Below are 27,375 nucleotides of genomic sequence, written 5' to 3'. Positions count from 1 at the left end.
CCCCAGAAGTTGCTAATAACATATGTATCAAATATATTTGCAAACATTTTTGATCCTGCTCGTTTGATCCTGATCTTATTTAAAATGCTCACACAGATGTTTCCCATTCCGTCGAACAAATAATGCATTATTGCCAACGCGCTACTGTAAACACATCGTTGGTGGCTGGTGTGCAGACTTTTTTTGTACAGCTTTGACAGTGCTACTGATCGTAGTGGTGGCGCTTGGCTTGCACATGCAAATTCAGCACACACAACATTCTATAATATAATTGTATTATTTGACGTGTCAAATGAAAAGCTTATTTGAGGCGTCAAATTTGTATATTTTTTTGACACGCAAAGACCCAAACGGCGTTCCATAGCTGTGACACTTTTCCAGTACACGACACGCACGACTCTTAGCGGCAGTAAGAAAGCCATGCCAATCTGCACCCATTCAACAAACGCCTAGATTTACGTTTTTATTACTTCTAAACAAAATAACCATTTGGGGTTCTCATACGCTTACAATGATGTTTGGATTCTTGCTTGAACAGTCGCTAAGATTATATTTGGTTATGATCTTTGCAAAATAACTATTTTGGATGCAGCAGTTGTTAGCTAGAATGCTAACGGTCATTGATATAGGTTGTGGCAAAAGCTAACCAAAGAGCCATTTTACTGGTTGAAGTGTTTTTTAAGTGTAATGCTGTTGATTTGCGATAATGACACAAACATTATATTAAGCAGGACATTCATACGATCCTTAAAATCCAATTATAATCCAAAAGTAGTGTGAAATGCACTCATACGCAACATGTAAATAGAGGCTCTTTTTTTTGCTGGCGTTCTATAAGAACTCCCCCTTGTTCGGCCACCAATTTGCGCGCATCGCCCTCGTGCGGCAATGTTTGCAAACACAGAAAGGAGTCTATACTGTTATGTTTTTCATCAACGCGTGCAGGACCAAAATGGAGGAAATGTCGAAGTGCTAGCACTTGTTAAAGCACGAGCCACTCTAGCCAAACGATATCCCCGCGCGTCTTTGTGGCTTTCAGTAGAATTAGCTAGCTACCAAACCCTTCTGCAGGACCATGAGGGTGTGCAAACTATATTTTTATCCGATTATAAAATAATAGACCCTACGTAGCAAGCTAGTTTGCTAGCTAACTAAATGCTAACTAGATGCTGGGAGAGTTTTTGTTACCTTGTTTGTCCAGTACAGTTAGTAAGTTAGCTAGCTGAAATTGTGTATGTTTTTAGATATCTAGCTGGTGAAAAGGAAGCCCAGCAGTCAGGCGCAGTGCAGTATTTTATGTGTCAGTCAGTTGTAGTAGCTAGTGTCGAGGTTGCCAGTGATGGAGCAACATGGTGCCCAGCGTAGCTAGCTAGCACTTTTCGTCTGTTATTTAGACCCGCTAACGTTAGCTGTTAATTATGTTGGTTGCAATACTGATAACACTTCTTTCTGTTACAGGACGAAGTCTGATCCAGGCTCAATGAAACAGAAAATAGGCTTCAATGACACTTGACTGCTTTGCAGAAAAAGCAGTTATTATGTAATGTTAGTTCAATAACACCTGCGTTTTATTCGCCATGACTATGAGATCCACTTTGTTTGCTAATGCAGGATTTAAGCTGGACACAGAGAAACTTGACTTTGACAAATCACAAGTGGGAACTGCAAACGTCGTGAATTCAATAACCATCAAGAGAGAATCCTGTGACTTTGTCATAGATGTCCATGACGTACATGGGGCCATCCACAAGACTGGAGGGGAGCTCCTCAGCAAAACAAAGATCCTAGACCAGAATTACATCATTCGGGCCCCAGTGGCTGCTCAAAATAAAGCGGGAGGGGCACTGGCTCAAGGCGACAATTGGGAAAGCACAGGGGTGCTGTCATCCTCCGTCAGACAAATGGGGGGTGAGGGAATCCCAATTAAAGGTAAACTCATTCTGAGTGACAGTATGGATAATACAGAGTTGGTTTCGAACAATAACTCCAAGGATGCTGGTACTATTGAGAGCACCAGAGGGGTCTCCCCTGGAGGAGTTGTCAACACTGCATCCATTGAGCTCAGCACAGAGGGCAAGTGGAGGAACATCAGGAAAACCCCTGCTAACCCCCACACACAGGCCACCTGCCTCCAGCAGATTCTCCTGCTTCAGCTGGACTTGATTGAACAACAGCAACAACAGCTGCAGTCCAAGGACAAGGAGATAGATGAGCTGAAAGCGGACAAGGAGACGGTATGCACGGTATCTGGAAGTGTCTAATTGTTTTTAGATGACAGTAAGTCTGTCATTTCTTTAGAACCAAATCATTTATAAAAACATGTCTGCATACACAGTTGCTGGCGCGTATTGAGCGCATGGAGCGCCGTTTGCAGCTGACGAGGAAGGACCCACGTGATAAGCGCCTATTTCAGCCACTAGAGCCCTGGACCCCAGATAAAGAGGACCTGTGGGATCTAGAAGTGGGTGACAGCCCACAGACTCCCACCCCTAGGTCACTCCACTTCAGTCGAGGCGGCAAAGGCCTCAAAAGGTAACAGACCCCAAATACTACTCTGCATTCACTTATTCTCAGTCAAACTATCTTTCATTCACTAATATCTCTGCTCTGCCCATGCAGGAAATTTTGCTTCCTGGACTCCAAAATCCAGAAGTCGCGAGGAGGCAAAGGCTCCAAGTTCGTCGCCTCTAAGTCAGAGTGTGGAGCTGGGTCTCCACATCAGAGGGAGCTGCGCAGTAAAGAGACCCCAGAGAAGATGGGGTTTGTTCGGTCAGCGGTAGAGAGGGATACTCTGCAACCAAGCAATGAGGACCCGGAGCTCACCGCTCGGATGGAGGAGCTCCCTTTCATGTCGACTACTGAGATGTACCTGTGTCGTTGGCATCAGCCTCCCCCCTCCCCCCAGCGCGAGCCATCCCCTTCCCCGAAGAAAGAGGAGGTTGTAGCCAGTGAGTAGACCCACCACACAAGCCAGTTGTTCAGTTCCAAGTGTAAAGCTGTGTAGTATTGCCTCACAATGAATAATAATGTAGAAATCCAAGTAGTGTCGTAATTAGGCATATGTCTCTTATACACTGTTCTGTCTTCCAGTCCCCTCCTGGAGGGAAAACAGTATGGAGCCCTTGGATGAGGAGGCTGCCAGTGACATCCCAGAGGTTAGAGAGGAGAGCACACTGGCTATACAATTACAGAATATTTTAGAAATAAAGCCTGTAATGCCACACACAATATCCACCTCACCATTTATCCATGCAAATGGTCCTTAACCACATCAACCATGTTTTTTGTGTTGTTATACCAAGATGTTGGACGACAGTGTATTTTTGAAGCGCCACGCAAAGCTGGAGTTAGATGAGAAGAGGAGAAAAAGGTACAAATGGGTTTTATGACTTCGAAGTTACTCTCAATGCCTCATGAACCATCTTTATCTTCACTCACTAAGGCTCCTTTAATGTTTTGTGTAATTCAATCTTGATTTACTACATTGAGCCACCAGCGTTTTCATCCTTTCCTTGCACTCTCATCTTCCCCTCATTCCCTCCGTAACTGTGTCCTGTTTTTTGTAGATGGGACATTCAGCGTATACGCGAACAGCGCATGTTTCAGCGTCTGCAGCAGCGCATGAACAAGAAGAAGGGGATCCAGGAAAGTGAGCCAGAGGTCTCGTCATTTTACCCGGACACTGAGGATGGTATGACTGGCCACGTCATCTGCTGTCCTAAATATGTTTTCTTCTCAGAACCGTAAAGTTGCACCACCTTTAATACTGACATGTAGTTACAGAAGTTTTACGAGCAATGTTTTCATTGCGTGCAGACAGACTTGATTCATTTTCTTTCCCTTCTCTAGTCGAGTCCATAATCATCACCCCTTTCCTGCCTGTGGTGGCCTTTGGCCGGCCATTGCCGAAGCTCACTCAACAGTAAGTAATGATTTCCACCACCGGTAGTTCTGCCCCTCTCTCTGTCCACTGCAACACTTGTTGTAGGTTCAGTTCAACATAGAGGAAAACATCCCCATCACATATCATGGCACCCTTTTCCAAGCACTTGGTCCAAACAAACACATCTATGCATTTTTGTGTATCTTTCATTCAAAGGATATAGTTAAGCAATAAGGCCCGAGGGGGTGTGGCATATGGCCAATATACCACGGCTAAGGGCTGTTCTTATGCACGGCGCAAAGCTGAGTGCCTGGACACAGCCCTTAGCCGTGGTATATTGGCCATATATCACAAACCCCCGAGGTGGCTTATTGCTATTATAAACTGTTTACCAACGTAATTAGAGCAGAAAAATAAGTGTTTTGTCATACCCATGGTATACAGTCTGATATACCACGGCTGTCAGCCAATCAGCATTCAGGGCGCGAACCACCCAGTTTATAATTTGATATACCATTCGTTTGCAGAGATGTTATTTGTTTGTCCATTTGTTATTTATTTTAGTCAGGTTTTGACATTTTCCTATAGGTTCACTTTTCTGTTAGGCTTGTCGCTGGACATTTCTTTGTACAGTGAGTTAGGGGATAAGTTAGGTATGTAAGTCACTATTCCCACTAGCTTGAGTTCATCCATTACTATGCATAATTTATTTTTCAAGATGGTACCATGGTGGCGGGGCAGGGCGAGTTTCACAGAAAGACCTTTCATCAAAATGCAAGTATTTATTCTTCCCCATAAGTATGTATTTTTAAGTTTTAAGCAAACCGAAAATGTTACACCCAAAACACTTGTCTCAAAGGCAAGCATTTTCTTGCCTATTCGTTCCTCTGGTCTCAAAGAAGAGGGCATAGCTCTAATGATTTAGAAAAAAAGGGCAATATGAATGCACACTGGTGTAAATTTTAAAAAGGGTTTTATGAATGATTGTTAATGCCAGTTTCAAGACAACATGGTGAATAAAAAAAAAGGGGACTTTAGCCTTAACATATAATCTGAAGGGGTAAATATTGACTGGATATTTATATACCAGTAGTTTTGCAAATCCTTTAAAGAAAATGGACAAGAAAGACTAAAAAATTCTCTATACAAAAACGCATTTTCATAGATAAGAAATGTTATTTGTCCATTCTAACAGTCATTATTATCAACATGTCTGCATGTGTGCATATTGAGACAACACTGTTCTATAGAATGAGTCTGAAAACAATTTACAGACTCTTTATTCAACACATGATGTGCCAATTGGATGATAACCCAATGTGAAATGCTTTTCAGGTTACAAGGGTCCAATTTTCCCGGTGACCTTCCCCTTTCCTTGATTCCTCCAGTCATCTTTTCAGTTTCTGAATTGTGTCTTCCGCTGTAGGAACTTTGACCTGCCTTGGCTTGACGAGCGAAGCCGCTGCCGCATCGAGGTGCCCAAGAAACACACGCCACACCGGACCTGTCGGAAGTGAGGTGGTATCTGCGTGTGTCAAGCAAAAGAGAGAGAGAGCCCCCTTCCTTTCCCAGACTTGAAAAGTTTTATTTTGTGGGTTTAGGCTGTCACTACTCTCAGTAGTCTGTGGAAAAGTAAACCACTGTCTTCCCGTGTCACTTGCCAGCTGGCCTGGAGAAGGAGCTGCTGGAGATTGGGGAAAATGGCTACCAAATTGGCTAGCTATGGTACATTTGGTGCCCATACTACTCAAAATGAATGAAAAGCTGTACCCCCCGGAAAACAGCCCCCCTACTAACAGCTAAGTGATTATAAGGTAAAACACAATAGTTACTTAGTATGTCTGTAGTAACAATTTAGTAATAAGCATATTCTGTGAAGCAAACCTGGGGAGCACAAACATTTCCAAATATTTTGGAATTCGGTGTAATGTAATACTTAATTACTGCATCATCACTAAAATATGTAGCTTTTGATTATTACTACCTTATTACATAGTTGTCAACCTGACTTAGAAATTTGGGGACTGTGATCTAAAGGGTAAGAAGAGAAGTGGTATTTTCTGATTTGACTGATTGGCAGTGCTTGAATTGTACAATATGCAAATTGCTACAACTAACCCTGTGTGCTGGAAGCGCCATTGGCGTTTACATGCTCGGTGTTTTGCTTAGATTGAAACGGAACTATTTTTCCTGTCTGTGTTAACTGTAATAATATTTCCATGTGTGGACACTGCTTCAAGTGAAAGGTTTTATTATTGTGCACTAAAGTGTGGATATGTGTTTGATCCTCACTCTGCATGTAAGTTTTATAACAAATGCAGTAAATATAAGATAACAAATGTCCTCTTCTGTTGCTAAAATGATTGTCCATACTTTGCATCATGAAATCAAGTTGGTTGATTACTTCTTGGCAGACAAAATTGGCTGTTAAATTGATTTGAAAACCTTTGGTCTTCTACAGTATGCACTTTTGTTTTTTTTCTCATGATTTTATTATGCGAGTCTGCATGGTCTTTTTTGAGGTGACAAATCTGTTCCAAACGATAGCAACGATCAGCATGGTAGAGCTGTAAATGAAACATTTCCGCTTAGTACAATTCCGAGAAGAGTAATATCTGATTTAATTTCGAAAGCATGACTCATTGGTTGCTGGAGTTTTTCCATTTTAGGATGTTTTTCCAGTACATCACAATAAATTGCAGTAGATAACTGAGATGTAGATATCAGTCCTACTGTGAAGTTTAAAAAACATGGGTTGGCATTAGAGTAGCCTAATCAGCTAGAGCACTCAAACTTAATGCTAGGTATTTTCCTTCCCTTAAATGCTAGCTATATCTAACAATATTGGTATCGAGCTCCTGGGGATGTTAAGCTTGTGTTTTGTCATGTGTTATCGCTTGAAAGTTTTACTTTTGGCTCAATGGCTTCCTGCCTCTCCAACGCTACAGACCACAAAATACAGGCTGGTTTTGAAATAATGCGAAATTGTTCTGTACATTGCTTTCAGGAACAAATGTAAATATGAAAATCATGGCTGTTATTTTTGTATTATTTAAATGTTTGTGTTGAGTACATTCAGTATTATTGTTCTATGATAATTGATTGTATGTTGACTATAATTTACAAAAGTTTGTTTTGGAATAAAACGAAAAACATTAAGCTTAGTCTTCTCGATATGTAGATTGATGAGCTCTGAAATTGATTGATAATGGTAGGCCATATCCATGAGAGAAATGGAGTGCAAACATTCTTAGAAAACTCTTTGAATTATACTATTGGGAAACCTGAGTTTGAACAACATGGGCATGTAAGTACAAACATTACACACCATGAAACAAAGCAGCAGCAATGTGAATGGAGTGGTTAATAGACCTTTAAGCAAGATTAAATAATGGGAGCATTAGTGTATTATTACCACTGCATAAATGAGATTGATCTTGTTAGCCAAATGTTGTGGTCAGGGGGGGTAGGGGTAATGTTATCACATTTCTAGGTATTGAAGTAAGACAATTACGCCTTACTGTCAAATGTAAAAAATGTTTATTGAATAAAGGCAAAATAGGAAATAATTTATTATATAAACCACCATACCCTCTAACCTTTTGATAAATATTACGTTGATTATCATGAAAACTCACAACGACTGCAGTCCTAGGATAAAAGGTTATTTCAGTTTTACCAGGCACCATTAAGCGAGTTCCCCCTTTCGGACATTTGACATGTAGGAAAATTTGCCACACGGTAGACATTTTACCCCACTTTAGTATTTTTGTCGAATCCATTTACCTATTTGTCATTTAACTCACACAAACAAAGGATGTTACGATAATGTAAAGGATATACTTAATGACCAGCATCTTCTCCGCAGTCCCATTAATAATTTGAAACCTCTGTGAATCCCTATGTTATACAAACTCTCAAAGTAAATCAAAAGCAAGCAAGTAACAACAAACAGTAAAACCATTACTAAATCATGTTAATAATGTTATATCTGATAATGTGTACTGTATGCCTTCAGGCACACAACTCTGAAAGTTGAAATGTTGTACAAATGTAGTGATACTTGTACATCAAATATACAAAACGTTTACTTTAACAGGATAGTCTAAATTCACTTTAAAATCATTAGTGTACAATTTACCCAAGGAGTGTAATGCATGCCTTTGGGTGTATTTAAACTCACTTCATTAAAATATTCCCCCTAAAGAGAATGCTTCATATTTTTAAGAGAACAATTGTGGTATGGATAATGATTCTGATCCGTCATTGATAAAAGATAACATACTGCAAGCGAAAAATATCAATACTTGCAAACAAAAAAGCTATATACCGTAATAACATGGAGTTCTCACTGAAACCCTCCAGTGTTCCTCCACTTCTCTTCCCCAAATAAATCTAGATACAGAGATCTGAGTTGCTGAGAACATGTGTATCTGTATTAACGCCAGGCAGCCAAAGTGCTGTTGTGTGCCAGTTTCTCCACGCTCAGTCTCTCCTGAGATTATTCAGTCTCTCCTCCAGGTCAGCATCTGCATCTGCCAGGGCTGGCTGGGGTTCAGCTTTCTTCCCACCTGCCACGGAGAGGCTACCTCCCGTGGATGGCAGATCTAAATGAACAGCAAGGAAATCAATCCAATCAATCAGTATTCATAGGAATCTTGATGAAGAGACAACCAGCTGTATCACTACTACAACATTGTAGTGAATGCAGTTGTAAATTTGACTAACTGCAAGCGCAATAACTTGACTGTATTCCTTACTTGAGAGTTCGTCAGAGAGATTGAGACCCAGCTCGTCCAACACTTGGGACACAACGGCATCACTGTAAATAAAACAGTGAGAGTTAGTGTTTCCATAGATTTACCAGCTAACAAAAGTATGCCAAAAAATATGAATAGTACAATTTAATATAACATTCACGAATAACGATGTGATCAAATTGAGGTAGTGCAGGCTTATTTTTTTATTTTTACTTAACAGTTATTTTTCTTAAAACTGCATTGTTGGTTAAGGGCTTGTAAGTAAGCATTTCACTGTAAGGTCTACTACACCTGTTGTATTCGGCGCATGTGACAAATAAAATTTGATTTGGTTTTGAGATTTTAATGATTTGGCTGGAGATTTCTGTCATGAACCCCCTACCTCTCTTCTTCATCATCCTCATCACCCATGGCATCATCTATGGCATCATTCATCATCTCCTCTTTCATGTCCATGATCTCACTCTGTCGTTCAAACTCCATCATGATCTTCTGAATCTGTGGCAACTTCATCTGTGTAGGGGAAGTGAACATATGACGTGAGCCTATAGAATGTATTGGCACAATTCACTGGTAACAAGAATGACTACAAACGTTTTGGGTTATTATTAGTGTTTTACAGTTCTAATGGCAAGTTATCCTCTAAAACAGAATTGGATTGTGTTTTTAACAGGAATCAATCACATGATACAATGAAACAATGATCACCTGTCTGTTCATGGTAGCCATGGCTTTTGTGACTCCTTTCATTGCCTGTGCCATGCTGTTGTTTGACTTGAGAGTCTGGATCTTCAGACTGACAGCCTGGATATTTGCCTTCATCATAATGAATTTCTTCACATAGTGCCTTGTGCGAACCAAGTCCTTTGCCATGATTTTCACAGCATCCTGGAATGGTAACAGAGGAGTAAGAATTTTAAAATGAAGCATAACGATTGATATTAAAGCATCAAGACTTTTCCCCTTTAAAGCCTCTTATCTTTGCCCTCTTATTCTCTCACCATCTGTCCCTGTTTGGCCATTTTCTTAATGTCAGCTATGATTTTCTTCTCCTGCTGCTCCAGTCTTTGTCGCTCTCTGTCCAGATCTCTCATGGCCCGAGTCAGTGCCCTCTGGTTTTGCCTCAGCATCTCCTCCGGGGTCTTCCTCTTCCCAAACAGGAACTCCATCTTAGGAACAAAAAGAGGAACTATAAACAGATATTTGTAAGGCTTCAACACAGGAATTAATTAGGCTACATATTCAATCCAAATCTACCTCTCTCTTGTCAGTCATTATTACTTACAATGTGCCAGTTTTTCCCCTGAAGAGGCACACATTTTAGGTACTTTTATGCATACGTTTGTTTGTGAGAGTTCGTGCATACACAAATTCTTGTTTATAGCTAATGTAGCTAGCCAACTTCTCATCAGATACAGTTACTGTAGCTAGCTAACTGGACCCTGATTAAACTGCTTTTTAACATTCAAGATTAAAGGACAATTCTGTCACTTTTCAACCTCATAATCATTATCTCTAGCACCATGCCAGTGTCTACGTGTGTAAATGGCCCGTTTTTATGATCTGTGGTTCCAAAAATAAGAAAGGTCCTAAAAAAAATGCTTCTCTGTGACATCACAAGGTAGGATTAAATGGTGCTTTCAAGACAACTGGGAACTCAAAAAAAAAACGAGGTCAAATCATGGCGTCAGTGATTCTCTGGTCGGAAAGTGGAAGCTCTAATAAGATGCCCAATTTCCGACTTGGATGACCGTTCAAAACTATTTTTTTCCAGTAGGAGCTCGTTTTTCCCCCTGAGTTCCCAGTTGTCTTGAACGCACTAAAGTCGGAGATTTCTGACTTCTCAGTTGTTTTGAACAGGGCAATAGTGTTTGAAAATAATGTTTTAACTTTTGATGTCAACTGATAGAACTTTATATTTTTTCTACAAAACAGAAATGCAGCGTTTTCACATATGTAAACACTGGTATTGTGCTGTAGATAATGAAAACGAGGTTAAAGTTGTGAAATTGCCCTATAAGGTTATTGATCGGAGTCTAATAATTCAACAAACAGGCATATGCATAACTGCATGGGCCTGATTACGTTAGTCTGGCGAGAAGAACCTTAAAACCTCAGAGTAATGTCTTTGTTTAAACTATTACGCTTGCTTCCTTGTTAGCTAACATTAGCTGCTAAGAAGTTGAGTCATAGCAACAAGTTAGTTATTCCATGTTATCTTACCGTGTATGAAGTCTTTCGTAGGTCTGTTTATGTCAATATAATGACAATTGCAAAGGAAAATACCGTTTGAGAGGTCTTCAAAGGTTTTAATTCGGGAATAGTCTACCTACTTGTTTTCTTTAATGGACTTCCGCATAAAGATATCTCCACTTTCATCCCTAGCAGGATATGACGTAATAAAGATTTTTGCGTCATGCCATTGGTTCGTTCGTTTTGGAAGGAGACTTTTGCCGTTTATGTCCCAGTTAGGCAGAGTTTCCACTTAAATCGTTAAATTACTAATATTCACTACTGTGTAGTAAGTATAACAATACATAAACACATTTGGTAGAGACAATCAATAAACAGACTGGCAGTATTACCCCTTTATTGATATGTTTATTAATAATTTCGTGGCACGGTGTCTTGCAAAACGAGCGCACCAAAAAGTAATGGCGTTCATGTTCATAGTGCGATAGTCACAGACACAGACCAGTGACTTTATTATATAACCATTTAGAGTGAAATCAATAGGTGGTAAGTTAACGACTTAACGTTAAATCCATAAAGTGCAACGTTTGAAATGCATTTTGTTTCACAAATCTGATAAAACAGACCCTGACATGTTCAGACCAACTATGTCCACTTGGCGGCAGCAAGGCACTTGCAGTGGTATCAATTTCCCAACTACCCAGATAGAAGAAGAGGACTCGCTGAAGCACACAATGCACTTCTGTCAAGGGTTGTATCTCCTAAATCTTCATATCCAATTTCTTTAAAAATACAATAAGGTCGTTGGAGAATCGTGCTATTTTGTGTGTATTTGAAGACTGTGGTCAGGATAGATTTGGTTTGACCGGAAACGTCGGCAAATAACTTCCCCCTACACAGTGGATTATGGTGTGGGCCGCTGACGGAGTTGTTCTGCCGGGGGCTTGGTCGACACCCTCATCAATGGAACTCAAGACCGAGGCTTCAGTAGGGCCTTGAATAATTTCGTCTTTAATGGTGGTGATGCGAAAACAAATTCGTGTAGGAAGAGACACATCGATAACACACGGATGGTGGGTGGCCAAACAGTCGCCATATAACGTCAGTCTTGGTGTAAACAAAACAAAAAAAGTGGATTAGTTAGCCAGGTAGATCTTTCTTTTACGATAATTCAACCATTCGTATCGGGCCCATCGTCAGGCTGGAAAAAGAATGTTAGCTAGCTTTACTCCCAGCTGTTGAAGGGTAGTTATGAATTTTGTGCAAATCAATACTTCAGACGGTTTTTAAATAATGCGTTTTACTCTAGTAACGTTGCCTACTCCGTGATAACTAGTTACATTGAGTTTTACAATAAAGTGGCTAACTAATTAGCTACCTAATGCTAGCATAATAAAGCACTTGAATAAATGTAGCTAGGTAGCATTAGCCTAAGTAGCAGCTAGTAAGTGAACATAATTCTCATGTATTGCTAAAGTTAGCTTGCTAATTAGCTACAAAAACAGTTAACTGTCTAGCTGCTTGGAATAACAGTAATTGTGTGGCTGCGCTAAATGAGTTAGCTAAACAGTTATATCTATGCAACACATTATATCTTACTCTGGTGATTTGCCGTTGCAGGTAGCTATCTAGCGAGCTATCGTCCATTTAGCTAGTTAGCAGTTAAGCTATCATTAGCTAATGAGCGATTTTAGCTAGCTCATTTGTCAGCTCGTGCCGAAATTTTAATGGGAACGAGATGGGTGTGCTTTACATTTCAGTATTACATCAGTAAATGTAACATTGCTATAAAATACACGTTTTTGGTGAATAACAGTTAACTACGTAAGTTGGCTAGCTAGAGTTAGTGATTTTGTTTACATACGCATATTTGGTTTTTGGCTTGCCAGCTAGCTTTGGAGACAGAATCAGCCATGTCTTGACAATAGCTTCTTGGGGTTACTCCTGCTGAACAGTAATACCACCAATTCTGGAAATAAAGATAGCATCTTTGTGCATTGACATGACAGTCAAAGTTCGCCGAGAGAAAGGCACAGATGCCATCCTGTCCGAAAAAGACGCTAAATAATAACTACTATTAACGCCATTTTAAACAGGGGCTCCGTTGTGGGCCTGTGTCTTGGTGTTTCGCTTTGGGCTAAGGAAAGTGCCACCGTGCCGGATTTTTACAAGTGCCTTTGGTCAGACTGGGACTGGTGCTGTTTGTTTTGACATGGAAGGCCCGATTCGAAGTAGTGGGTTCAGACAGAGCCGACGCTCCCGTTCTCAACGAGACAGAGAGCGGTGCAGGAGAAGAGTAGACCTCGCTGAGCAGCGGGCCACATCTCCCTCATCGGGCTCGGAAAAGGAACTTTGTGGGTCAGGATCTGTACTCGGTCCTGGAGGTAGAGAATGTCGAACCGGTTTCGCCGGCCCCAGACACAGGCCTCCTCGGCGGAGGAAGCGAGTGTCGGTGTCCTGCGAGGAAGACATCATCGATGGCTTCTCAATTGCCAGCTTCATCAGCTTTGAGGCCCTGGAGGTAAGTGTATTTCCTTATGTGAGCACAATCTTACCCATAACACAATACTCAGAAATGATGGACTTCAATGTAAATAACATTTGGTCCTGGAATAAATCGGACTAACACACATCAACAATTTTTGGAGGCACCCATAGGTCTCCACAGAAGTGGATTGTCCGCTATCTCTTTGTCTTTACTTGGACACTAGTCTCACCTTGGAACTAGTTTGGTTAACATCCCTTCACACCTCCAGGTGTGAATCAGTTGTGGTTTGAACTTCTTACAATTCAGTTCATTTACACTTTGAACAATTAGGAGAAGCAATCCAATCAACAACCACAATGAAGGCCATCAAATACAATGATCTTCACTGATGTGTCTTAACAACCTTAATTATTTGTGTACACCAAGCACCCTATGTTGATACAAATAGCCTAGGCTATGTTAAGGTTTAGGAATCGGCTTGACATTATACCAACAATGACTAGTCTCTGTATAAAATCGAGCACACAGCCATGCAATCTCCATAGACCAACATTGGCAGTAGAATGGCCTTACTGAACAGCTCAGTGACTTTCAATGTGGCACCATCATAGGATGCCACCTTTCCAACATGTCAGTTTGTGAAATTTCTGCCCTGCTAGAGCTGCCCAGTCAACTGTAAGTGCTGTTATTGTGAAGTGGAAACATCTAGGAGCAACAACGGCTCAGCTGCAAAGTGGTAGGCCACACAAGCGCACAGAACGTAACCGCGAGTGCTGAAAAATCGTCTGTCCTCAGTTGCAACACTCACTACAGAGTTCCAAACTGCCTCTGGAAGCAACGTCAGCACAATAACTTTTCGTTGGGCGCGTCATGAAATGGGTTTCCATGGCCGAGCAGCCGCACACAAGCCTAAGATAACCATGCACAATGCCAAGCGTCGGCTGGAGTGGTGTAAAGCTCGCCGCCATTGGACTCTGGAGCAGTGGAAACGGGTTCTCCGGAGCGATGAATCATGCTTCACCATCTGGCAGTCCAACGGAAGAATCTGGGTTTGGCGGATGCCAAGAGAACGCTACCTTCCCCAAAGCATAGTGCCAATTGTAAAGTTTGGTGGAGGAATAATGGTCTGGGGCTTTTTTTCATGGTTCGGGCTAGGCCCCTTAGTTCCAGTGAAGGGACATCTTAATGCTACGGCATACAATGACATTCTAGACGATTCTGTGCTTCCAACTTTGTGGCAACAGTTTGGGGAAGGCCCTTTCCTGTTTCAGCATGACAATGCCCCCGTGCACAAAGCGAGGTCCATACAGAAATGGTTTGTCGAGATCGGTGTGGAAGAACTTGACTGGCCTGCACCGATTCCTGACCTCAACCCCATCGAACACCTTTGGGATGAATTGGAACGCCGACTGTGAGCCAGACCTAATTGCCCAACATCAGTGCCCGACCTCACTAATGCTCTTGTGGCTGAATGGAAGCAAGTCCTGACGCAATGTACCAACATCTAGTAGAAAGACTTCCCAAAAGAGTGGAGGCTGTTATAGCAGCAAAGGGGGGACCAACTCCATATTAATGCCCATGATTTTGGATGAGATGTTCGACGAGCAGGTGTCCACATACTTTTGGTCATGTCGTGTAGCATGCTCTGGGGGAAGTTGAATGGCACCAATCCAGTATCCATGCACTGACCCATACTTTAGACAAAACCTCCAAATCTGAGTTGCTAAAACATGCAATATCATTTTAACCAGTCTGAAATCGTGTCCGGGCAAGTCATCACTGACTGCTATTAATTTCCCCCAAAAAATGATTCTCACAGTCGAGGCTTCCTCCTTTTGTTTTTTGGCCAATTAAATGTTGGTGGCAAGAAGGTCCTTGTTGGCAGTCAAGGCAGAACACGAGCTGCTTTAAACCAGTGCAAAATTCAGGCAAATACTAGGAAGTCAATCAACGCGTTTGACATTGTTTCAGTAAACCTAACAGTTTTGTACCTCTTGTTTAACACTGAGATGTATCTTCTCTCAAGATGGACTGCTCCATGAAGCCTACCCAACGTGCCGCCATGCTCATGGGAAGGGGGAGGAAGAGGAAGAGGGGCCCGAAGCAGAATGGCAGAGGGGCCCTCTCAGAGCCCGAGGAAGGGGCCCTACCCAGCTTCTCCCGCAGCTGTTGGAATAGGAATAGAAAAAAGAGAAGAAAGACTGAGGTGAAGGTAAGCTGCATGAGACACCGGCGGAATGGTTGTCATCTCACATTTGGGTTTAAAAGTCACTCATTTAAGCACTGTATTTGCATGTCTGGTCTAAATGCTATTGTGACCTGTTTGTCATGTTTTTGGAAACTAGCTGGCCTGTCCATCTCAAATATTCAGACTGAAGTTATAAACTTGTAATAGCCTACAGGCCTAGTAAGAGCACTGGCTGAGTAACACTTAATAGTGACACCTTTTAGCACCGTGTCGGCCTAGCTTTTGATGAAACGATGGGGATTTATTAACTCAAGGTCAGACAGACTTTAAGATTATTTCAAGTTGCTAAATATCCTGTCGATGGGTAAACTATATCTGGAGTACAACTGCTCATTGACAATGGATTTTCAGGTGTTATGCATCCCAACCTAGCGAACAGTTAGCCTACACAGTATAATTAGAACATTCAAGGGTGTTTAATACTGAAATAGTCATATCCAAAGAATGTGAAAGCAAGAATAGCAACTCAATAAACCCATCTACAACGTTGAAGCCAAGCGCCCTCCTCAAAACGACAAGGCTGAGAGTTGCGGAAGAAGTACAACGTGATTCTGGAAGACTCAGGATACAGATCATGGCTAACCTGTGATGTGCCACCTGCTCTGCCTAAGGCTTGGGCCAACATTTATGTTGAAGGTGAATACCATCAATTTTCCATATTAACTGTTATCATTTTTTTAGGTTGGGGGCATCCTCTTCTTGGAGACAGGCTACATCGTAAGTTTCTTTATACTTCTATTTATACAGTACGTAAGCTGTCCATAGAATACAGCTGCGGTTTTATGAACGTTGTGGCACACCTAAATGTAGCTTTTTTGTATGTTCTCTTTTAGTGTGACACAGAGAGCGAGTCAGCAGATAAGGTGGGCACTGCTTGAATCAAACCACATGAAATTAAGATTCATTTGGGAGGAGCACTATTGTTCCTGCTTATGATTAGGTTTAGATTGACCTATTGCGTTTTCCTCTCATCTCATCCCCTTAGGCCTCGGACAATGACATGGAGCCAATGTTCACTGTCAGCACCAGGAAAGGTAAAATGCTGTTCTCGCATTCCCATAGCTGTATGCCTTTGCTTTATAAATATGCTCTTGTCATTTGGTGACTTTGTTTTCAGTATGCACTCATTGTTTTAGTTTTTTTGTGACCAACCTTTTATTCAGTTGTCGTTTATATTTTTTCAGAGGGGGGTTAAAGGTACAAAAACAATCAAATAAATGCATACGAAGATAACCCATTCCACCCCTCAGTCCCCATCCACCTGTCCGTATCCCCCCCACCCACCACCACATCCCGACCCGAAGAAAGCATGCCCCCCCCCCACCCCTTACATCCCACCCAGCAACAGAGGTTGCTTATCATTCCCCCGTACCACCCCTTAACCGTGGGCCTGAAAGCAAAGAAAGTAACAAGTCTATATAAATAAATAAATATAATTGTGTTGGGCTTTAGCTGAGATTGTTCTTTAGAGTCAAGTATATTTGTCCAGGCCTCAATTGTTCCTTGACTATTACCATTAGTTCTCGCTGTTGATAATTCTGTAATAACTTCTAATAGTAACTGTGTCCGCTGGTTAAATGGGAGAGAGTGAGGTGGTTGCCATCTAAGAGCCAACATCTTTTTTTGCAGCAGTGCTGTCTTCCAGCAGGATTCTTCTCTGATTGAGAGATTCAATGAACTATCATTGTTAAGTAACATAATAGATGGAAAGCATTGAATATTTAAATTCATGCACTTCTAAAATTAATTTAGTAACTTTGCCTCAGAAGTTTTTAACTGTACGGCACTCCCACATCATATGAAGGAATGTGCCTACCTGATTTAGGGGACACACTGAACAGTTGGGAGTTGGGGCTAATTTTATCGTAAAACGTTTCCTTGGTGTTAAATACAGTCTGTGAAAAAACGTAATGTATAGTTGGTGGTTCGGATTACGGGATGCCAAGTTAATGTTTTTCCATATTCTGTTCCAGTTAAAGGGTGGTTCAGATTCAATTAGATCTGTGGACCATACCTTTTTAAAGGCTAACTCAGAATATGATCTTTCCAAAAGGTGTTTATAAATTATAGAGATCAGTCTTTTCGGGATGCCAGATAATTGATTTATAAATCCCATTATTGGATGTTTCGGTAGGTGGGTTTCCCAAGAGACTCCATAGGCCAGCATCGCTGACCTAAATTGTAAATAGAGAAAAAAGGAGTTGCCTAGTAATGTTGATGTATCTTTCAAATCTTGGAATGTTCTCAAACCATTACTGTCCATGATATAGGTAAGGGTACGGATTCCACATTTGGACCATTGGTGTGATACAAAGTATGCACTCATTTGAAGATATGCAGTGTCCTTTCTTAGAACCCCCCCCCGTTTTGGTTCAAATGCAGTTCTTTCTCGCCCTTTAGTTATGGAGCCTATCCCTGTGAGCGTTGCCTCTATGGGAAAAGGCTGCCCTCTACTACCAGTACCAGGCCGCTGTGGCCTCTCCCGGCTGGCGGTCACCCCACGTGTCTCTGGCCTGGAGCGCAGCCAGGAGAGGAGCCTGGAGCCGCCTTACCCCGAGCCCTTGTCTACCTCCTCCTGCCTACCGTCCCTCTCACCGGCAACGGTCTCACGACCTGGCCAGCTCAACGGCAGCAGCAACGGCCTTCACCGCCCCCACCACGACCCCAGCCTGCCGCGCTCCAAACACAAGCTCTTCCTCACCTTCCCCGGGCGACACCCATCCATCTACAGTATGGGCATCAACAACAGGTCAGTCACTGGCACTACCAGGTCTGCCTAGCAGTCAGCACTATTACTACTGCAGTAAAAACGACTACTTCCACTACTACAACTTTTAGACAGCTGAAGCAAGCACACACATTTTCTTCAGGAAATGTACATTTTCTAGTCTAAACTTGTTTTCACTCTCCTTAGGAACGGTACCTCAGTCAAGCCCTCATCCTCTTCTGCTGCTTCTTCATTGTCGTCTATGCGACCCCCAACTCCCTCTACCGGTATGTCGATGTCCCTCATGAGAGTACCAGGGTCGTCAGGATCTCTATGCCCCCCTTCACGTGCCGGCTCTGGTGACCTGTTCACCTCCCCTGGGCTTCCCCCTCCACCTCCTCTCCTCACGTCCCACTCAGGAGCAGGTACTGTACAGTTGGCACCAATATGTAGTGCTATTCACCTTTATTTTCAACCATAATTGCAAATGTTTGTTTTTTATTTACCAATCAGGTCTGCTATTAGCTTCATTTGGGTACTTGGACAGCTTACTGTCACGGTGTTGTAAAATGAGTTATTTGTGCTCATTTAATAATAATAACTCCATTCTGCTCTGTCTGTTCCCCTACTACAGACCAGGACCTGCTGCGCCAGGGCCTGAACTCTCACTTCCTGGCCTCGCAGGACCGCGAGGGCCGCCGCAGCGTCCCTGGGGCTGAGACTAACGGTGGCGGGCCAGGCCGCTCTACTCCTGGAGGTCCGTCGGGGGCCAGCTCCAGTTCGGGCTCCTCAGGCCGCTCCTCCCAGGCCAGCATCCAGCCCCTGGCCTTCCAATTCCACCAGCACAACCACCAGCACCAGCACACACATACACACCAACACTTCACCCCCTTCTTGCACCCCAACGCCTCCGCAACACCGCCTCAGCACCTGGTAAGAGATGACATGCTACCCTGTCACATTGGGTTTCATAGAGCAGCTTCTGCCTTGAAATGCCAGTGTTGGCATGTAACTTACCACTTTTTGTATTCGTCTTTTAGTTTGAAAAATATGGCAAGCTGGAGGGGCTCTACAGAAATACTGTGAGTTTATGTTTACATGCTCCAGAATTGGCGTATTTGTTTATACATTTCTGAGGTGGTTGTTGAGATGAACGTGGTAGGGGTCTGGGGAGTGTTGTTTTAACCAGCCTGTGTGTGTGTGTGTGTGTGTGTGTGTGTGTGTGTGTGTGTGTGGCTGATGTAGTTCTTCCCACAGTACCCTGCTCCCCCAGTGCCAGGCATCCAGCCTGTGCTTCCTCCCACTGGGCCCTTCAGCTCTCTGCAAGGAGCCTTCCAGCCTAAGGTGAGTGGAGTTTAGCTACATTTCACTGATAGATTGTCCCTAAACAAGTCAATGGATGATGATCTGTGGTGGTGTAGTGTCTAGATGACGAAGCGTTTGCTGTGTTTTGATACAGCCTCTTGCCCCCCAGAGAACGAGTCCTGAGATGACAGCTCGACTGGGGGTTGTGCCTCACCACCTGCAGTCCAAAGACCCCAGGGTAAGATGCTCAGTATGACTATAGAATATATGATGGCAATGGTTACAACTGAAGCTTGTAGTATAGGATTGAGCTGGTATTGATAGACGATACACGTGCCTAATAAAGGCATTATGTGCAAAGACTTGGGCCTAGTAGTCAGTGCAGGAAAGAGTGGAAAACAATTAGCAAATAGTTGGATAAAGGGTGGAACATATTAAAGGTCCAGTGCAGTCAAAAACATGATTTTCCTGTGTTTTATATATATTTCCACACTGAGGTTGGAATAATACTATGACATTGTGAAAATTATGATAATGCCCTTTTAGTGTAAGAGCTGTTTTGAAAAGACTGCCTGAAATTTCAGCCTGTTTTGGTGGGATGGCGTTTTGGCCTTTCATGGTGACATCACCATGCGGTAAATTAGTTAATAGACCAATTAGAAAGAGTTCCAAACCTCTTATAATGACAGCTAATTGTCTGTTTTCCCCTCCCCACTCAAACCACTCCCAGACAGTCCTAGCAAAATTCTTGCTTGAGAAATTGCTCTTTGCTAAGAAGCTATTTTTGTTTATTTTTGACCAGTTTAATTTAAAACAATCACAGTAAGGTACTTAATTGTTACCCAGAAATGATTTGATATTGTTATAATAATGGCTGCATTGGGCCTTTAACAAACATGGTTTACTATTCTTTTTTTTAGCTAACTGATCCATTTTGGACATCGTTGAAAGTCAGTAATGTAAGCAAAGTCGGATGCTTTATCAACCCTTGAATGCTTCATTTTTAAAAGGGTTATGATACTGTCACTGTACTGTTGGTTTTCCTACTAACTCTTGGTCAGATTTAAAACTATTCGACTAAACGCCCTTGCACACCAAGTCTGATTTCTTCTATGACTTTTGGCACACCTACTGTGAAACTCTGCAACTTTCCGTCATTACTCATTTTGGAATCAGAAGGATTTTGATCATGTGTTTTTTTTTTTGTCCAGGAAAAATAAACTGACCCATAATTGTTTATTAATGATGTTTGCCTAACTAAACTGTACCTCAACTGTACCTTTTCCCCCATACTCATGTTTATGCTGTGCCAGAACATTTCATACGGCAGACATTAACACCATCGCATCTGACTCTGTGTGCAAAGGGCTTAAATCTTAATGCAAGCTAAACAGGATCACAGATTCAATCATGTGTTTTTGAATACACAGAAACCAGGGAAGTGGTGTGCTATGCATGTACGGGTAGCGTGGATGATTCTGAGCCATCAGAAGAAGGTGAAGGTAATGACTTGTGAAATGTTTCACACTTTTTATTAGACTTCAATCTGATCCAATCTGTAGTAGAAAGTATTTCGAGGTAATTCGACCACTGAAGCAACTCAAACATTCTTATCAGATGTGATCAAATCAATAAAAAATCGTACCGATATTGGTTTAGTTGTCCATGTTTATTGAAAAAGTTATTTGCAGTTGTGCGTGCTGATATGGAAACAATATTCTAATCAGCTCCTATTTATATGTATTATTTTGTATATGTTATCTGTAAATAGTTCACTACATTTTTCTGCATCATACTGGCTGCCGGCTTGTTTTCTTTCTTGGATTACCTGCTATTTAGGCGCCCTCATCTCACTTTAACAATGCTATGGCCATTGCATTGACTGAGCACCACTCTCCTCTTTCTCAGCTGATGCATGCAGATCCTCACAAGCTGGACTTCCGTAACGAGCTGCTGGCTCGTCTTCCAGGGGCCGGGGGTCTGGGCCCTCTGGGGCCCCTCGGAGGTGGCCTCCCCTCTGCCCACGACCTGAACCGACCTGCCAACCTCTTCACAGCTGCTGGTGGGTGCTTTTTCTTTGTCTAGCCAGATATGTTTGAAGAAAAGGGGCTGCAATTGTTTGCACCATAGAGAGAGAACTATGGGCTTTTTGAAAACCTCAGGCAAAGAGGAAAGATTCCTTGACATTGCAAATAGTTAGTCAGTAGTTTTATAATTTTTTTATTATCGATAGTGGATTTATCAAATGTTCTATCTGATATGTGCAATGTTTAAAGGTCATGAACAGTCAATCATGTTTTTCATGAAATGGGATGATGGAAAATGACTGTTGCTTCTACCTTGATAAAGTTTTATCATAAAGTTACGGGTTCCATCCCCCATGTCAAACACTTGGATTCATTATTAAGGGGACATCAGCTGAACTCTCATTTTAATACACCAATGGTAACATGATATTCTCGTACCTCATTTAAATAAGTACTGCCCTGTAACCAACATCGGAGAAGGCGTGTTTACAGAGGGACGTGGTTTATATAGCTAGAAAGCTACTCTACTGGTGCCAAAATTTCACTGTAGGGTGCTAGCAAATATAATTAAAAGTTTACCCTATTCATCTATGGCAAAGATGCCTATACGTTTCCCCTTACATCTGTGTCTGGTGTTAGCTAGTTACTGGCTAGCTAGGTCTTCAGGTAGCATGGAACAAAGGGGGGGGGGTGAAGGATTGTTTAAAATGCAGACGCAGTTGTCAACACATCGTCAGTGCTGCTGTGACAAGAGACATGCCAAACGGGAGATGTTTAAAAATATATAATTGATGCGATTTCAATGTTTAGTTGCTTTGTGTTCACCAAATTTGCTTGATGATTTTACTGCAAAACTGCTCACTGCATCCAAGTTGTTTGACATGGGCGTTTCAAAGAGCTGTCAGTCAAGGTGAGCTCATTAATATAAGCTCCCCGCCCACTCAGCCTGTCTTTTCAAACTTCTTAGTAGTTAGCTACGAGAGAGAAAGTACTTTTCAGAATGACTGTTCAGGGCCTTTAAAGTATTATGTAGAGGTGTGCATATTATTTGTAATTTTGGTGTGTTCTTTTTCCCTCAGGTGGAGTCAATCCATCCTCATCTCCTTTCATCCCTCCATCAACGCCCCACTCCTCTTTCCTCACTCCAACAGCACACTTAGGTAAGAGACTGTTTCAAAGGGCGCATCAGTGCCACTTGCACCCTCGGTAAACAGTTCTCATTTTGATTCACCCTCTCAAGAAACTGCTTAGATTTGCATATTCACAGGTCACTGAAACACCTTATTAGGCTAGATATTCAATTAAAGCATAGTACCTTTACAGCATGCAACTCTAATGTGCTCCAGTGAGTCTGAACACTAGTAGTGAATATTGCCAGGGGTCTAATGCTGTAAGGTTTGTGTCCGCATCAGTCCTGATGTTTATGTGCATATGTGTTGCAGACCCGTACGGCCGCTCACCTCCTTTCGCCCCTCTCGGAGCCCTGGGCTCTGGTGCCTTCGGGGGACTGGGGAGCCCTACGCTGGGTGAGTCACCATTTCTCTTCCTCAAAAAGAAACCATTGTTTATGTCCTTACTCCTTGGATAATAATATGTGCAGTCTACTAAAATGACGTTATTCCAATGTCTTTCCGTCTCCAGCTAACAGCTCAGTGTTTGGCCACAAGGAGCCTCCTGCAGTCGGGGGCTTACCCAACCCTCATGACCAATGGAACCGTCTGCACGGTGGGCCTCCCCCCTTCGCCGGCCCCAGCTGGGCCAAGGGGGGTGAGAAGAGGGACGATCGGGACCCGGGGAAGGACATGGAGAGGAGAGATATTATTCACATCAAAGACGAGAAAGACAGGTGAGACAACAGACGCCCGCCCTCTAACATTTTTTTCGACCTAGTTCCTAAATATGCTTGAACTTATCTTTCTATAGTAGTTTTCTGTCTGATTCAGTTCACATTACTCAACACATTTAATACTGTTTTTGATTTGAGTGCTTAATTGGTATCTCTCCCCACAACCACTGATCAACTTCTATCCTCAATTTCTTTTTCAGAGACAATATGCTGTATGGTCGTCAACCTGTGCGGATGTCTCCGGTCGCCCCGTCCCTCAAGCTCCAGCAGCATCGTAGCAGCACCCCTGTCTCCCACATCAACGGACACGGGGGCCCCCTGGGAGGCCCCAGCGGTCTCACTGAGGATCTGACACGCAGCCACAGCAGGGACCGAGAGAGGGACAGAGACGGGGACAAGAGACCGCTCCCCTCCGTCTCCTCCAGGCCACCTCCACTAGGCCCTTCATCCTCAGCGGCTGCAGCAGACAGAGACAGGCCTCGCTCCTCTTCTTCCTCTGTGCTGACGACTCCCCCGCCCTCGGGACCCGGCGCCCCCTCGCCCTTAGATCTGTACCCCCGTCAGCAGCCCCCAGCGCAGCACGGCCTACAGAACGAACTCTCCCACACCTCACAGAGAGAGGGTGGCCCCCCTGCCTTATCCTCAGCCATGGTCACCTCTCTGTCCCAGGGCAAGAAGCCTGACCGAACCACCACCCCATTGCCCAAGCCTCCCCCCCTCTTCCCCCCAGTCAAGGTCAAGGAGGAGCGGAAGGAGGAACCGGAGCCCGTGCCAATCTCCCTGCCTCCTCCCCTGCCCCCCAGCCACAACTACGATCGGCCCAACAGCCGCCCTCACCACCACCGCTCTGCCACCCCCTCCTCTTCTCTCTCTCTGACTCCCACGCCTGGGGTGCCCCTGCCTCCTCCCAACCCGCACAACCCTCACCATCACCTCTCCATCCTGGAGCGCTCCCGAGCGCAGGCTGCCATTGAGGCCTACCTGGGGAGTACACAAGGGGCTGGGGGGATAGTAGTGGGTCCAGGGGGAGAGAGGTTCTCCACCCACCCCCATGGCCAGCCCCAGGGGCACGGCCAGCACCCTCACAGCTTCCCATGGGACCCATGGAGGGAGCTGGCCGCCCAACAGCAGCAGCAGCAGCAACGCCGAGAGGCCATGGCCCTGCGGTCGGACCCCCACCTGGCGCTGCGCTCCGACCCCCACCTGGCCCGGCTGCTCCAGAACCAGCACGCCCAGCGCTTCATGGAGGCCGAGAGGGCGGCGGCAATGGCAGCAGCGGTGGCTGCCAACAACCCTCACCACCACCCTCCTACCTCGTCTGCCTCCTCGGCCCGCCAGGAGTTTGGCCTGATGGCCCACAACTTCGACCGCCCTCCCCAGCTGGGTCCCCAAGGTGGCGGGCTCATGGATGAGCAGCAGCGTGCCCAGATCCTGAGGGAAGACTTTGAGAGGGCACGCTACTTCGGGATGCATTCTCACCCGCACCTCTCGGGCTCCCACCTCCCACCGGGTTCTCACTCTGCCCACCTGGAGCAGCTGCACGCTGGGATGCTCTCCCACTCACACCTCCATCAGCCTGGAGCCTCCACCCCATCGCCCCACCACCCTGGCCTCTACTCCCGCCTGGGGCCTCTACACGCGCACCATGTGCCCAATGGCATCCTGGCCAAGACCCCTGCTGGCCTGGTGGGGGCACTGTCCGTAGGAGCCCCCCCTCCGCTCATTCCATCTGTGACCAGCAGGTCTTCCACCCCGACCCGCAGACTGGGTGGGCCCGGGGACTTGGCTATGTACTCTCACAAAGACGGCGAGTCCAGATAGTACAGGGACACACCGGAGGAGTCAAAGGGAAACGTCAGGATTACTGTGCCGCTCTCACTCTGCTTCCTGAAACACACAGCTCACTCTGGCTCTAGACCAGATATGGGCAACTCCAGTCCTCGGGAGCTGGAGTGGTGTCACACTTTTTCCCCATCCCTACCAAACTCAGCTGATTTTAAACAAATGTCATTCTCAACTGAAGATCATGATTAGTTGATAATTGAAGTAAGGTGTGTTAGCTGGGACAAAAGTGTGACACCAATCAGGCCCCCGAGGACTGGAATTGCCCATCCCTACTCTAGACCAATGAGCCCCCCCAAAGGGTGTTGCTGGGGTTGAAGGTAGGGAAAAGATACAAGGAGACTTGTCTGGGGGCGACTCAGTATATTATTCACAATGGTTCTGTCAGTGCAATTTTAAGGTACATGGTTTCTGTGCTTCCTAGTGTTTTATTATTTTAAGAAGGTTTGTTGTTTGTCCATATGATGTATACAATAATGGTAGCTGTACAAAGAGGCAGAGAAAAGGCTTTCCCAATTGAATATGATCAGGTTTGAAGCAAGCTTTTTCAGGTTGAATAAGATGAACTCTTAGAGAGATGTGCACATTTTTTACACATGAATGGTTCATCCTTCTGTTGTTCTAACTCATAGGATATATAAATCCCTTTGCATAAATAAAATGTTGGGCTGTTTTCTGGATGAGCTAAAGAATTATGGTAGCACAGTATATTTCTATGGTTTTCTTTTTTTGTGTCCTCTGTAATTGTGAAAAGACTAGATTAATGATGAAACTTTTGAAGATTCTAAATCTATAAAGAACTGTACATCTGTTCTTCGCTCCTCCTCTCCCCTCAACCTCACCACTCTGTGATCTAAGAACCTCTGCTCCACCTCTTGTATTTAAAAGAAAGAATGATGATATAAACTGTGCAGACACGGTGGACAATATTTATCTTCTGACTTGACATATGAGCAGGACCCTAATAGAGTAGTCTAGTGAAATTGCCTTTGTAATTATTATTGTTAACATTTATCTTCTATAATGATAATAAATATATTCACTGTTTTTATGTTATTTGTCATTGTTTCAGGTATCACCAATGCACTCCCCTCTTAGTAACAATTTTAAAGTTGTTCCAGATCAGGCAGTAAAAGTTGTTTGACGGAAAAAGGAATTGCTTGTGAACGTGAGTAAGACACAACCATAACAACCTCTGGCCTCTTCATGGATCAGATCTTTGAATATATGATGAAAACACAGAGGGAGGTTTGTGTTGGTGTTTGTGTCACATCACATTTTGGACTATGAATGCCTTCCGGCAAGTCATTTTCACAGGGATGCTCCATGAACAAAGATAATTTATATACATGGAAGAATGGGACGGGAGGCTTGAAAAAAGAATCGGTACACATGACTGGACTGAGGGTATACTGAGAGGAGGAAAAGACATTTGGGTCGATTATTTTAATAAGACCATTTTATACCTTTCAAACCCCTTCCCCTAGAGTCCACAAAGATTAATTATTAAAATAACTGTTGTTTACTTGATTGTGTGGGTCTTATTTGCTTTGATTGTCTTGGTGTCTAATAGATGTTAGAGTTCAGCAACTTCAAAGGGATGACTGACCACATCTTTATGTACCTTTTGTGCTTTCCAGAAATCAAGTTTATTTGGAGAGCGCATACAGCGTGGAGCTCCAACTCCGACCTTGGAGAGCAGGATTTTGTTCCAGCCCAGCACTAACGCCTTCAGTAGAGACAATGGTAGGCAAGCACCTAGTTCAATTGCAGCATCCTGACCCCTCTGTATAATGGTAAATAGCTAACTGTTTTGTGACCACTAAACAAGTCATGGTAATTCATATTCCTGTCAAATAGATAACTTGATATGACAATGGTGATGTGCTTATTGTCACATTCAAAGCCCTGATTTTATCTGTTTCACGATTAAAGCTTTTATCTACCAGTATCTAGTAATGGATGATATTCGGATTTATAAGGTTTATAAGGTTCCTTTTTTGCATATTGAGTCCACTTGGGTTAGTAGAAACCACAAACACTACAGAAAGTTGCAGGAGTAGGGGAATTATGTAC

At 43.5% G+C, this 27,375-nt stretch overlaps 3 protein-coding genes across 11 annotated transcripts; 2 read left to right on the top strand and 1 right to left on the bottom strand.

Moving 5' to 3' along the window:
* Positions 1–834: 834 nt before the first annotated feature.
* LOC121544940 (male-specific lethal 1-like 1) lies at positions 835–5,653 on the top strand. Of its 3 annotated transcripts, XM_041855413.2 has the most exons (10): positions 835–1,081; positions 1,459–2,234; positions 2,336–2,532; positions 2,620–2,948; positions 3,091–3,155; positions 3,303–3,370; positions 3,567–3,691; positions 3,850–3,922; positions 4,602–4,657; positions 5,310–5,390. In XM_041855413.2, coding segments are annotated over exons 2-10 (1,572 nt in total). In that variant the 5' UTR covers positions 835–1,081; positions 1,459–1,577; the 3' UTR covers positions 5,312–5,390. The 3 variants fall into 3 exon arrangements, with proteins under 3 accessions (XP_041711347.2, XP_041711263.2, XP_041711179.2); XM_041855329.2 differs by lacking the exon at positions 4,602–4,657 and having other exon boundaries at positions 5,310–5,653; XM_041855245.2 differs by having other exon boundaries at positions 4,602–5,395.
* A 1,753-nt stretch (positions 5,654–7,406) lies between these two features.
* On the bottom strand, positions 7,407–11,021 carry LOC121545101 (charged multivesicular body protein 2a). Of its 2 annotated transcripts, none has more exons than XM_041855616.1 (6): positions 10,867–11,021; positions 9,645–9,832; positions 9,352–9,531; positions 9,026–9,156; positions 8,644–8,705; positions 7,407–8,490 (listed from the first exon to the last, which is right to left on the bottom strand). In XM_041855616.1, the coding sequence occupies exons 2-6, from the start codon at positions 9,810–9,812 to the stop codon at positions 8,369–8,371; spliced, it is 663 nt and encodes a 220-aa protein (XP_041711550.1). In that variant the 5' UTR covers positions 9,813–9,832; positions 10,867–11,021; the 3' UTR covers positions 7,407–8,368. The 2 variants fall into 2 exon arrangements, with proteins under 2 accessions (XP_041711550.1, XP_041711469.1); XM_041855535.1 differs by having other exon boundaries at positions 9,645–9,812.
* Positions 11,022–11,531: 510 nt separating this feature from the next.
* On the top strand, positions 11,532–26,824 carry fbrs (fibrosin). 6 transcript variants are annotated; one of them, XM_041854794.2, is made up of 18 exons: positions 11,532–13,357; positions 15,351–15,530; positions 16,254–16,289; positions 16,406–16,435; positions 16,558–16,606; positions 17,973–18,321; positions 18,487–18,704; positions 18,914–19,212; positions 19,320–19,361; positions 19,525–19,623; positions 19,739–19,822; positions 20,505–20,543; positions 21,015–21,086; positions 21,493–21,646; positions 22,691–22,771; positions 23,054–23,137; positions 23,253–23,457; positions 23,658–26,824. In XM_041854794.2, the coding sequence occupies exons 1-18, from the start codon at positions 13,049–13,051 to the stop codon at positions 25,276–25,278; spliced, it is 3,951 nt and encodes a 1,316-aa protein (XP_041710728.2). In that variant the 5' UTR covers positions 11,532–13,048; the 3' UTR covers positions 25,279–26,824. The 6 variants fall into 6 exon arrangements, with proteins under 6 accessions (XP_041710728.2, XP_041710813.2, XP_041710646.2 ...); XM_041854879.2 differs by having other exon boundaries at positions 15,351–15,536; positions 19,754–19,822; XM_041854712.2 differs by having other exon boundaries at positions 15,351–15,536.
* The last annotated feature ends 551 nt before the right edge of the window (positions 26,825–27,375 follow it).

This window comes from Coregonus clupeaformis, chromosome 1, assembly GCF_020615455.1.
Source record: "Coregonus clupeaformis isolate EN_2021a chromosome 1, ASM2061545v1, whole genome shotgun sequence".
In the NCBI taxonomy this organism is placed as follows: Eukaryota; Metazoa; Chordata; class Actinopteri; order Salmoniformes; family Salmonidae; genus Coregonus; species Coregonus clupeaformis.
This window is presented reverse-complemented; position numbering and strand designations above follow the sequence as displayed.

Bases quoted from the DNA above. Each gene is read 5' to 3' on its own strand.
- LOC121545101 (XM_041855616.1), bottom strand. From the start codon at position 9,812: ATGGAGTTCCTGTTTGGGAAGAGGAAGACCCCGGAGGAGATGCTGAGG. The intron at 9,532-9,644 runs GTGAGAGAATAA...TTACCATTCCAG, and splicing joins TGGCCAAACAGGGACAGATG to GATGCTGTGAAAATCATGGC. The intron at 9,157-9,351 runs GTGATCATTGTT...TCCCCTACACAG, and splicing joins TGGCTACCATGAACAGACAG to ATGAAGTTGCCACAGATTCA.
- fbrs (XM_041854712.2), top strand. From the start codon at position 13,049: ATGGAAGGCCCGATTCGAAGTAGTGGGTTCAGACAGAGCCGACGCTCC. The intron at 19,362-19,524 runs GTGAGTTTATGT...TGGCTGATGTAG, and splicing joins AGGGGCTCTACAGAAATACT to TTCTTCCCACAGTACCCTGC. The intron at 21,647-22,690 runs GTGGGTGCTTTT...TTTTTCCCTCAG, and splicing joins CAACCTCTTCACAGCTGCTG to GTGGAGTCAATCCATCCTCA.
- LOC121544940 (XM_041855245.2), top strand. From the start codon at position 1,578: ATGACTATGAGATCCACTTTGTTTGCTAATGCAGGATTTAAGCTGGAC. The intron at 3,156-3,302 runs GTTAGAGAGGAG...TGTTATACCAAG, and splicing joins CTGCCAGTGACATCCCAGAG to ATGTTGGACGACAGTGTATT. The intron at 3,923-4,601 runs GTAAGTAATGAT...TTATTTTTCAAG, and splicing joins TTGCCGAAGCTCACTCAACA to ATGGTACCATGGTGGCGGGG.